Source organism: Monoraphidium neglectum (genome assembly GCF_000611645.1).
Source record: "Monoraphidium neglectum strain SAG 48.87 unplaced genomic scaffold scaffold00905, whole genome shotgun sequence".
Taxonomy (NCBI): domain Eukaryota; kingdom Viridiplantae; phylum Chlorophyta; class Chlorophyceae; order Sphaeropleales; family Selenastraceae; genus Monoraphidium; species Monoraphidium neglectum.
The window spans coordinates 10,059-20,276 of NW_014012723.1; the positions used below are offsets into that span (position 1 = coordinate 10,059).

Below are 10,218 nucleotides of genomic sequence, written 5' to 3' on the forward strand. Positions count from 1 at the left end.
GGACAACAGATTTCGGGGGCAGGCGCACGGGCACGTCGAAGTTGAGTGGCCCCTTTGTTGCTGAAGCAAGGGGAATGCGAAAGGATAGGCACGCGCGCCGGCGAAATTGCGGAGGTGGTGCATGCAGGTCACACCTACTGGGCGGGCCCTGCTACATGGCTGATGTTTTCGACGCGCCGCTTGGCGGCGACAAAGGGGCTTTATTTGATTACCCTGTATTGTGTGCACGGGTGCATATCATATAATACGGCATGTTGTACCGCATATTGTACACACCGGCATATACAATACCGCATGTGGTACACACGGGTGCATACGACTGGTAGAACAAGCCAAAGTAATTGAGGTGTCCCTTCCCGCGTGCAAGCAAGCCGCGTCTATTGGCCAGCACGCAACTCCGTCACGCGCACGAGCGCAGCACCACTCTGCAATTGACAACAGCTGGTGACGCGTTGTTGACAAAGAATTAACATGCATGAGGACGCAGGGCAATTGCGAAGAGCAGAGCACGCACCGTATATGTACACATCGATACCGTCACTGGTAGGTACAATGCAGCTGCAAGAGCGCATTGGCGACAATTGAAAATCACCAACCCACAGCAATAATCAGCCATTCAGTACACACGTGGGGGAAGCTCTTGCCGGAACCCCCACAACTTGACATCCCGGCTGGCAGCGACTAGCCGCAAACGCCCAAACGCCGGCCAACGAATCGCCCCACGTCTTGGCCCGTCAATGTTTGATGCCGGCGGCCCCTCACAAAGCCCCCAGCCCCGTCGAAAGCCTCGTCGTGTCCCCCCTCCACGGCACTACCGCAGCCCAAGGTGGGGCAGCAGCGCCTCGAAGATGCGGTCCCCGACAAAGCCGTACCCATCGGGCGTCAGGTGAACCTCGTCGTCCCAAAGCCGCGCCGCCTCCGCCGGCCCCAGCGCCGCCGGCGACAGCAGCGCCTCCAAATCCACCAGCAGCCGCCCCTCCGGCGGTTGCAAAACTCCCGAAACCGCCGCCTCCTCCCGCTCCCCGCCGCTGTCGGCGCCGGCCGCACCCAATGCGGCGCCGGCGCCGGCGACCGTGCCGCGAAGTGGTGCTGAGGGCAGGAAACGCTGCCGCAAGCCCGAGTTGATTTCGTAGAACGCGCGCCGCTCCGCATCTCCCAGCGGAGCCAGGAATGGCGGCAGCGTCATCGCCACCAGCCGCGCCCCAGATGAAGAGATCTCTGCGTGCATCTTGTCGAGCGCCTCCAGGACTTCCGCGGCGTCCGCGCCGCAGATTGCGTCGTTGGTGCCGCCCAGTAGGCAGACCCAGTCGAAGGGGCCCCCGTCGGACGCCGCGCGGACGAGCGCGCGCGACAGGCGCTCCTGGGGTAGAGCGATAGGCAGTGGGGGATGCAGTGGCGAGCGCCAGCGTGGCATTTGGGGGTGCAGAGCAAGTTGCTGCTGCACTGATTGCTGAAACATCAGCCCGCACGTGGTTAGCGGCCGTGCACCGCTCGCCTGTGACACCATCACTTGAATTCAGCCTGCCGCATGTTGTTGATCGTGCACCCGGCCGCTGGCCCACACCAGCAGCAAGCCGCCAAAAGCGCCTGCGCCGTCGGCGAGCCGTCACTAGCGGGTCACTAGTGACGGCACCGCCACCGGCTCACCCGCATGTTGGGCACGACCGGCTCCCCTGACCGCCCCTGCTGGTCGACAAATATCCTGGAGCCGCGCGGGAAGGCGCCGCGCAGCTGCTCCTCCAGCCGGATCGAATACGGATGGAAGCGGCGGCCGTCCAGGCAGTACCCCTCTGTGAGGCTGAGGATTGGAGTTGGAGGGAGTGCGCACATTGGCGGCTCGCAGCAGGGTCGCTGCAACAACACTCTCTGGCCCCGGCGAGCCAGCTGCACACGGTTTTGCACCACTCCAGCGCGGGGCGCTCATGACTCTCGAGTGTGCCGGCCTCAAAGCAGGGGGTAAGAATCAGATGTCCTGTCAGATGCTTTGCCGTGCATTCACCATGCATCTCCCTGATCACCTGTCGCCGAACGCCAGGATACACAAAGTCCTGGGCGATGTGTCAGCGGAGGCGCCCGCACTGCTGCTCTGGTGCCGCAGCGCCATCGCCGCGACAGGGCTGGGTGCAAGGCCGCGCACGGCCAGCATGACCTGTTGTGCCGTCGCACCCACGCCTTGGTCAGCGGCCAGCAGCACAAAAGCGTTTTCTTACAAGATCAAGATCACATACACATAGCGCTGTTGTTGACAATCACATGTCTATATTATTTCGATCGTCAAAAAAGATATCTTTCAACATCAAGTGTTTGCTGGCATTATATGTCACCCCCGCAGTGTGTCTTGACAATGCGTTGACGACACTGCGACTGCGTCTCGCTCTACTTGCTTCAGCTCATAAAGCATGGATTGTAACTTTCGTTGACACCCGCTTCAGCTGCACCGCTTGCAGCAAGGGGCTCACTCCGCGCGACTTGCAGCCGTGGCGCGCATCCCGCCAACCTGCAAAGCTGCGCTGTGGACCGGCCACCGCCGTGGCTGACCCCAACATGGGGATTGTGACGCTTGTGGTGCGCGACCCGCGCCGCGGCGGCGCCCAGAAGGCCTTAAGCTGCGAGCTGTCGATGCTGACCCGCGGCAGCGGCTTCTTCGCAGCTGCCCTCGCCGGCGTCGGCCCCGGCCAGGATGCGCGCATCGACGTCGAATGTGATGCGGACGTGTTTGTGTGGATTCTGCGCTACATGAAGACCCAACATGCATCCGGCGGCGACGTGGCAGGCTGCGGTGCCGCGCGAGGCGCCGCCGCCGCCCCCGCTGCGGGCCCTGATGCGCCGGGGCGCGCACACATGCAGCGGCGGCACCAAGGGGGCAGCGGTGGTTCACAGGAGCTGGCTGTCGGCAACTGCCTTGAGATCTTGGTGGCCGCAGAGTTCCTGCAGGTGACCAGAAGATGATGCTTTTGGGTGCTTTATTTGTGCCTGCTCGTATGCCGGCGATTGAACGGGCTCGATCCCAGTCAAAACATTTGGCCAGGGCCCTCACTGGATTTTGTTAGATGTTATAGAGACTGCAGCTGTGGCTTTTCCTTGACAACCCTGCCAACATCCACAGCTGATTTGGTGCGCGCATCGCCCGCACGGCGCCCCTCGCACCCCCACGCACCCACCATCTCAACTCCCACCGCAGATGCCGCGCCTGGCTGCGCAGGCCGTCGCGTTCGCGGCCGCGCGCCTGCCAGAGCTGCTGGCGGCGCGCCCCGAGCCCGCGCCGCTCGGCTTGCTGCCGCCTGATTTGTTGGAGCGCGTCGCGCTGGTGAGCGTGCATGCGTGCCCGCACGCAGTCACAAGCCGCGGTGCACTGCAGACGGCGCAGCGTGTCTCACGCGGGGTGAGACCGCGGCGGTCACGCCACGTGAGACCGCGGCGGTTGGTTCGGCTAGCGGGCGGGGGTTGAGTCGATCTGCGGGGGTGCTCGGCTGTCCGGGGCTTTGCTGCTGCGGCGCACTGGGTTCCAGCGGTGGCGCGACAGGCGCCATGACATACGTTCACGTGTGTATGCGCGCAGGCCGCCAACGAAGCAGAGCTGGAGGAGGCGTTTGAGAAGATCGGCGCCTGCGGGGGCGAGAGGTGCGCGCGCCGCGGCGCTTCTGCACTTTGGCAGCGGCCGACGATGGCGAAAGAAGGTCCTCTGGGGCGCCTGCGCATGAGTTGCGGCGGCTGGGCGTGCGAGCTGCAGACGGCTCAGTGCACGTCACGGACCGTGTCATCACAAGGAGATGACACGCACATGCAACAGTGCTGCGAAATTGGCCTTTGGTTTTGCTGCACAGCCGGAGCTGCCTCATAAGCTCATGTGTTTCACCAATCAGAAGGCGCTCTGCCGCACGCGCTGCGCCTGCCATCCCCGCATAAACACCACGTCAGGCGCTGCCGGCCGCTGCAGCGGCTGTTCAAGGCGCGGCTGTCTGCGCTGCTGCGCGCGCACGACACCGTGCTGCTGCGCTGCGCGGCGTGTGGCGGGCTCTTCAGCGCGGCGGCGGCGCGCAAGCTCCCCTGCGAGGCCGGTGGTGGCGGCGGCGGCGGCGGGTGCGTCTGTTTGTGGGGGCATGAGGCAGAGCCGGAGGTAGCCAGGAAACGCAGGCCTGTTGCCATTTGCCCTCGCATACGGCTCGGCTGTGCCGGTGCAATGCAACAGCAGGGTCTGGCCGCTGCCCAGCCTCGCCTGACGTAACCATCAGCCACAGCCACAGGCACACACTCGCCAGCCACCTCCCAGCCCCAAAACAGCCGTCCCCGCCTCGCCACCCCTGCACTGCTCGTCCCTCATCGCCCACTGCCAGCGCCCGCATGGGGGAATTTGTCGGTAGAAAGGCTCACGAGCGGCCGCCCCTCCTGCTTGCATGCCGCGCTCCTTCACCTGCCCAGCAGGCCCCACGACGCGTCGCGCCTGCTACTGCACGTGCCCGACCCCAACTGGAGCTTCGGGGATTACCTGCGGGCGCTTCGGCGCCGCGAGCGGCGCTCGCACAGGGAGATCTACTGGCATGTGTGGGGCCTTGTGCAGGTGTGTGGCTGGCTGCTGCTTCTGCTTCTGCTTCGGCTGCTGCTGCTGCTGCTGCTGCTGCTTCTGCTTCGGCTGCTGCTGCTGCTGCTGCTGCTGCTGCTGCTGCTGCTGCTGCTGCTGCTGCTGCTGCTGCTGCTGCTGCTGCTGCTGCTGCTGCTGCTGCTGCTGCATTACCAAATGCGTGTTATTTGCTGATTGGAGGGCGGGGAGGGAGGAGGACGGAGGAGGACGGAGGAGGCCCAAATGTTTCCAGGCAGACGCGTCCTCAGCAACAACCGACAACATCAGTCGGTGGACTGCTGTCCGCCCTGTTGACAGGCGCCCCACTCATTAGAGATTGTATGGACAGCTTCTCAACAGCCGGCCGGGAGTTTTCAATTTGCGCTGAACGGTCGCTTTGAAAGCAAGCATCACCTGCCTGCCCGTTTGCCGTCTCTGCGACGCTCCCATTCATTGTGGCGTGCCTCGCCTCGCCTGCAGGTGCTCTACTGCGGGGCGTGCCACACACACTATCCGGCCTGCGAGCACCTGCACTGCAGCTTCCACCCCCAGGCGGCGGTGTTTGGGTCTGAGGCCGCCGGGGGCACGTACCCCTGCTGTGGGGTGAGTGAGTGTGACGTCAGGATTCGCACCACAGTGCACTTATTTTTGGGAAGCAGGAGGAGTGGGGCAGGTGCTAGTCTGTATCTGATTGTTGATGCATTCGCGTGGTCAACCATCCTGGACCTCAATTCGCAGAGACTGCGTCCTTGCACGGGGGCATTCTGCTGGGTCGACATATTTTTGTGCCTCTGTGTGTGTGTGTGTGTGTGTGTGTGTGTGTGTGTGTGCCATGCGTGCCGGTGTGTGTTTGTGCATGTGAATGTGCGCGTGCACGTCCATGCCCGCACAAGCGCGTGCCCGCACGATGCACGCGTGTGTGTGTGTTTTCCATGCTTGCCTGTTGTGGTTGGACAATGCCCACACGCACCCGCCAGAAGCAACTCTTGCTCGCCCGCCTCAACCGCACCGCACCCGCGCTCGCTGCGCACCTTGCCGTGCACCCTGCCCTGCAGCGTCCGGCGTGGCGGCCCGGCATGGCGGCGCGCTCTAGTTCCGGCTGCCGGGCAAGGGAGCATCACGTTGTGCCCGCTGCCCCTGACCCTATTCGCGTCGACGGCCGCGGGTCGCGCGCCGGGCGGGGCGCCCGCCGGGAGACGGGAGAGTGGCGATCCATCTGCGGCGGCGGCAGGCATGACGAGCGAGCCGACGGCCCCTCAAGCACTACCGGCAGGCGGGCTGCGCCTACGCGGCCTGCAGACCCCCCAGAGGGTGCCGGCTCAACCTGGGATAGCCAGCTGGCGGCCACAAACGCTGCGGGGCTGCCGGGGCGGGTGGGCGCCGCAGGCCGCCAGCAGGCAGATCACAGGGGCGCAGGCGGCTGCGCGTCGGTGGCGGAGGCGGAGATGGACGCCGCACTCGCTCGCCTGAGGTGCCCGCGACGAGCGCTGGAGCTTCTCGGCAGCTTCACAGCGCTGATCGCGGCCCCGTACGTGGCCCCGCCGGTCGGGGCACCTGCGGGGCCGCCCGGGGAGCAGCAGGGTTCGCAAAGCGGCATCGACACTGCTGGTTGCGATTGGTCGCCGCAGCACGCGGATCCGCCAGATCAGCGAGCCCCGAGCAGCAACGCATGGAAGGGGCCGGCGGCAGCTGCTGGGGTTGGGTCGGGGGCCTGCGGCGGCGGTGGGGACGGCGAGGGCGGCGAGGGTAGTGGCCATGCTGCCTGTTCGGATTGGCCGCTGGCGAGGCTTGCGTTGTTGGAGCCAGAATTTGCAGCTGCAGTGGCGCCCTCGGAGTGGGAGGGTGGCGGTCACCAGCGGTCATCCCTGGGCAGCCTATTGGAAGCGGTGCGCGAGGCGGCGCGCGCGCGGCGGCCGTCTCCAGAGCCGGCAGACCCCGGCCGCGGCGGCTGGGGCTGCGCGGCTGGCGCGGACGGCGATAATGGGGCTGGCGCGTTGGGGACGCTCGGCGCGCGGTTCAGCAGCGGCGGCAGGTGGGCGGGTGCCACCGCAGCCATGAATGTCTATGAGAGGGGATTGCACATCAGGGAGGCTTTGTGCATTATGATTTATGCAACTATGTAACCAGTCAGCATGATGATTGATGGGAGAAGGCGCAATGTCTGGGCGCATCGGTTGCGCTGCATGCAAACATTATGTAATCATTCCATCCATGCTGCCACACACCCTGCAGGTATTCTCTCGCCAACACCCCGCGGCAGCCCAAGGGCCCTGCCACGTCAGCAGACCTTGGGGCCGGTCAGCAGCGCGGCGGCGCGCGCTCCGCGGCGCCCCGGCCCGCCGGCGGCGCCGCGGGTGCTGCGAGCTCGGCAGCACCGGCGGCCGTGCGCGCCGCGCCGCCGCTCCCGAGCCGCGCCCTCCTGTTGGAGATGATGCGAGAGGATGACGTGAGCTGGCGCTTGGTAGCCACCCGGGGTTATTCATGCGCCCATGCCCTTGCATCGGGTGACTAAGGCTCTGAGTGAGCGGGGGATTTGCTTGTCATGCGAACATGATGATATGTTGTGCAATAACTGTGAGGCTAACCAATCGCCCAGTCATCAGACGGTCCCCCACACCCCAGCATTTGCACCTGTCACCCGCCCGTGCGTCTGCTGTTGTGCCCGCCTACCACCAACCCCGCAGGCCCGCCGCATGAGTCATCTAATGCGGCGCTTGGACGGAGTCCGCCTGCAGCCCCCGCCGGACGACGAGACCACGCGTGGCCCCAGCGGCGACGGCCGGGCGCAGCAGGCGGGCCGCAGAGCACGGCGGGACACAGCAGGGGGCCGCGCCGGCGGCGCCGCCGGCGGGCCCATGGACCGCGCGAGCAGAGGCAGCAGCCGGGGTACCAGTGAGTCCGGCAGCAGGCGCAGCAGCCTGGGCGGGGGAGGGTGGTGAAGAGCATGGCAAACAGGGCCCGCCGCTTGCCCCTCCCCCCCCCCACACACACACACCCTTCCGGTGGTCCCTCCTGACCCTGCATGCCTGCTGCTAGGTCTCTTGATGTGGCTCATTGCATGGACAAGTCCTGCCCTAGGTTGAGGGGCAGCAGCGCCGGCCTGCGAACCCCACCCTGCCAGGGTGGATGCCAGCGAGCACTGCTCGCTGGCGACGCTCGCCCCTCATGCGAGGATCTCGAGCCCCGCGTCTCTTGCACGGGCCAACGCTGTTGACGTTGCGACACTAGTTGTTTTCGGTGGAAATTCGGGTGCAGTCGCGGTTTGGCACTGACTTGATGGTTGAATGGGGAACGGAGAGTGCTGCATACGGGCCACTGGGCCGAGTGTTTGACCAACGCCGAAGACCGAGGCATGCGAGATCTGGTTGATCCAGGCATTGCACAAACTTTCCCAAAGGTTGCGAAACGAGCTGGGTCTGAGCTGCGACGCGTGCGAGCCGCACCGCCTCCCAAAGGGCGGGAGACGCAGTGCGTCCCAGGACACGGCTGAGTGATGAGGCTTGGCGGCGGGCGTAGCCGTTGCTGGCCTCTGGCTGGCGTCGAATCATATGTATGCGCCTGGGCGTCTCACGGGAGGGGCTTTCGCCAATGGTGGTTGATGTTGGTTTGGTGTCTTTGCGCGTCCACCCCTGTTTTGCAACGACGACACCCTTCGCACCTGGTCGTCACGCGGCATTCACGAAGAGATACATTGCACGAGGTATTTGTGGTACAAATACAAGCATCGAGGGCCCTCAGGGCCGGCGAGTGATTGATGTTGCGCCTCGCGATCTGAGGGTCCCGGGGGACGGGAGGCGTTGACAGAGACAGATGGCTCCGCAAGCATGCTCCTGCGGGTGAGAGTCTCGGTTGGGCGTGCGCAAGGGCCGCGGAGGTCCTCAACGCTGCTGCAGCGGTGCTCCGTCCGTCTCACCACGGCGTATTCGCACTCTGATCACATTAAAATGCTCCGTCAATCCGGGAAACAGCTCGCCGGGGCCGCGGTCTGGGGTCCACCCCCTAACCCACCTCGGCGCCATCCCTCTGGCCCCGGGCACCTTCTAGGATTGATGACAGGCAGCGCCGTGTGCTCATGGTACGCCGCTTGCACCCGTCGGTGACGATGGCGGCGCTGCTGCAGACATTCTCCGCCATGGGCAGCGTCACTGGCTGCAAGGTGCGGCCTTGATCGAGCCCTGCAGCGGCCGCAGCAGGGCTAGGGACTTTGAAACCAGTCTCTAGGCAGTGGCGCGGCGCCCCAATACGCCGTGGGGGGACGCGAGCCATGGTCAGCCCTGCGGGGGCAGCTGTCCACCTGCTCGAAAACGCTGTGGCGCGCCCCTCACCTCAGGCGCGCCTGCAGCCGATGAGGCGCACGCTCCCGGCCGCCCGTAACCTCAAAGCTCCCTCGCCGCAACCCGCCAGACCCAAAAACTCAGCGAGCGCGCGCCCCCCACGCACCCTCCGGTGCATGCCCGTCCCCAAGCCGAGCGCCCCTGGCCACCCCTCCAGGTGTTCACGCACAAGAGCGGCCGCTCGGCCGGCTGCGCATCCGTCGAGTTTGCGTCGCACCCCGCCGCGTGTGCCGCGCTGCGCGCCCTGGACGGCGCGGCGCTGCACGGCAAGGCGATACAGCTGGCGTGGTACGACCCCGCCCACACGTCAGCATTGCATGTGCAGCCCGGCAGCGCGATAAGCCTGGGCAGCCCCCATGACGGCCCCGGGCGGCTGGCGCTGGCCGCCGCCGCGGCCGCGGCCGAGCAGGCAGCGTGGCAGCAGCACGAGCGGGAGCGGCAGCAGCAGCTGCTGCAGCACCAGCAGCACGCGGCGGCGCTCGAGCTACAGCTGCTGCAGCTGCAGCAGCTGCAGCAGCAGCACCAGGCGGCGAGCGACGCTGCAGCGGCCGCCGCGGTGACGATGCAGCAGCTGAAGGAGCAACACCAACAGCAGCAACAGCAGCAGCAGCAATCAGCAAACGTATACGCGGCAGCGGCGGCTGCGATGGCGTCGCCGCACAGCGGCTTGCCGGTGGGCGCGCTTGGCGCGCCGCCCAGCCCGTTGCCCGTGGGCGGCGCGTTTGAGCAGCAGGCTGACCATCAACACCAAAGGCCGGCGTCACTGGGGGTGCTGGGGGCGGCCCACGCAGCCGGCGTCTCCCCTCAGCATCAGCTTTTGGGCTTGCAGCAGCACCTCGCACAGGCCGAGCAGCAGCAGCAGCAGCAGCAGCAGCAGGCGTACGCTGCCGCGTCGCCCCTCCTGCCGCAGCAGCAGCAGCGCCGCCCGAGCTACGGCCTCCCGCCGCTCGCCGCGCCGCAGGCGCGCCTGCCGTCGCCGATGCCCGGCGGCGGCGGGCCCGGCGCGCAGCAGCGCGCGAGCATGGACGGCGGGGGCGCGGCGTGGCCGCAGGACCGCTCGCCGCTGCTGGCGGAGCGGGCCCTCTCTATGCCCCTGCCGCTGCCCCTGCTGCCGTTCCAGGTGTCCCCTCCCCCACACGCCCCCGCGGGCTGGCACCCCAGCCTCCCGCCCACGCCGACGGGCCACCACCAGCAATACCATCCGCACCAGCAGCGCGCGCGGTCCGCATCCCAGCAGTCGCTCTCGGACTGCCCGGCCACGCCAGGCGCGCGCCTTCCACGCACGCCGGACCCGGCCGCAGCGGCGGCGGCGGCGGCGGCGGCGGC

General features: G+C 66.6%; 2 protein-coding genes across 2 annotated transcripts; one reads left to right on the forward strand and one right to left on the reverse strand.

The window, feature by feature from the left end:
* Positions 1-811: 811 nt before the first annotated feature.
* On the reverse strand, positions 812-1,830 carry MNEG_5868 (hypothetical protein; the record flags this gene model as incomplete). The annotated part of the gene is made up of 2 exons (XM_014045658.1): positions 812-1,360; positions 1,648-1,830. 2 exons carry the CDS (start codon positions 1,828-1,830, stop codon positions 812-814), a joined length of 732 nt encoding a protein of 243 aa, XP_013901112.1.
* Positions 1,831-2,544: 714 nt separating this feature from the next.
* Positions 2,545-4,753, forward strand: MNEG_5869 (hypothetical protein; the record flags this gene model as incomplete). Its single annotated transcript, XM_014045659.1, has 5 exons — positions 2,545-2,934; positions 3,182-3,307; positions 3,560-3,621; positions 3,919-4,080; positions 4,423-4,753. The coding sequence occupies 5 exons, from the start codon at positions 2,545-2,547 to the stop codon at positions 4,751-4,753; spliced, it is 1,071 nt and encodes a 356-aa protein (XP_013901113.1).
* Positions 4,754-10,218: the final 5,465 nt, after the last annotated feature.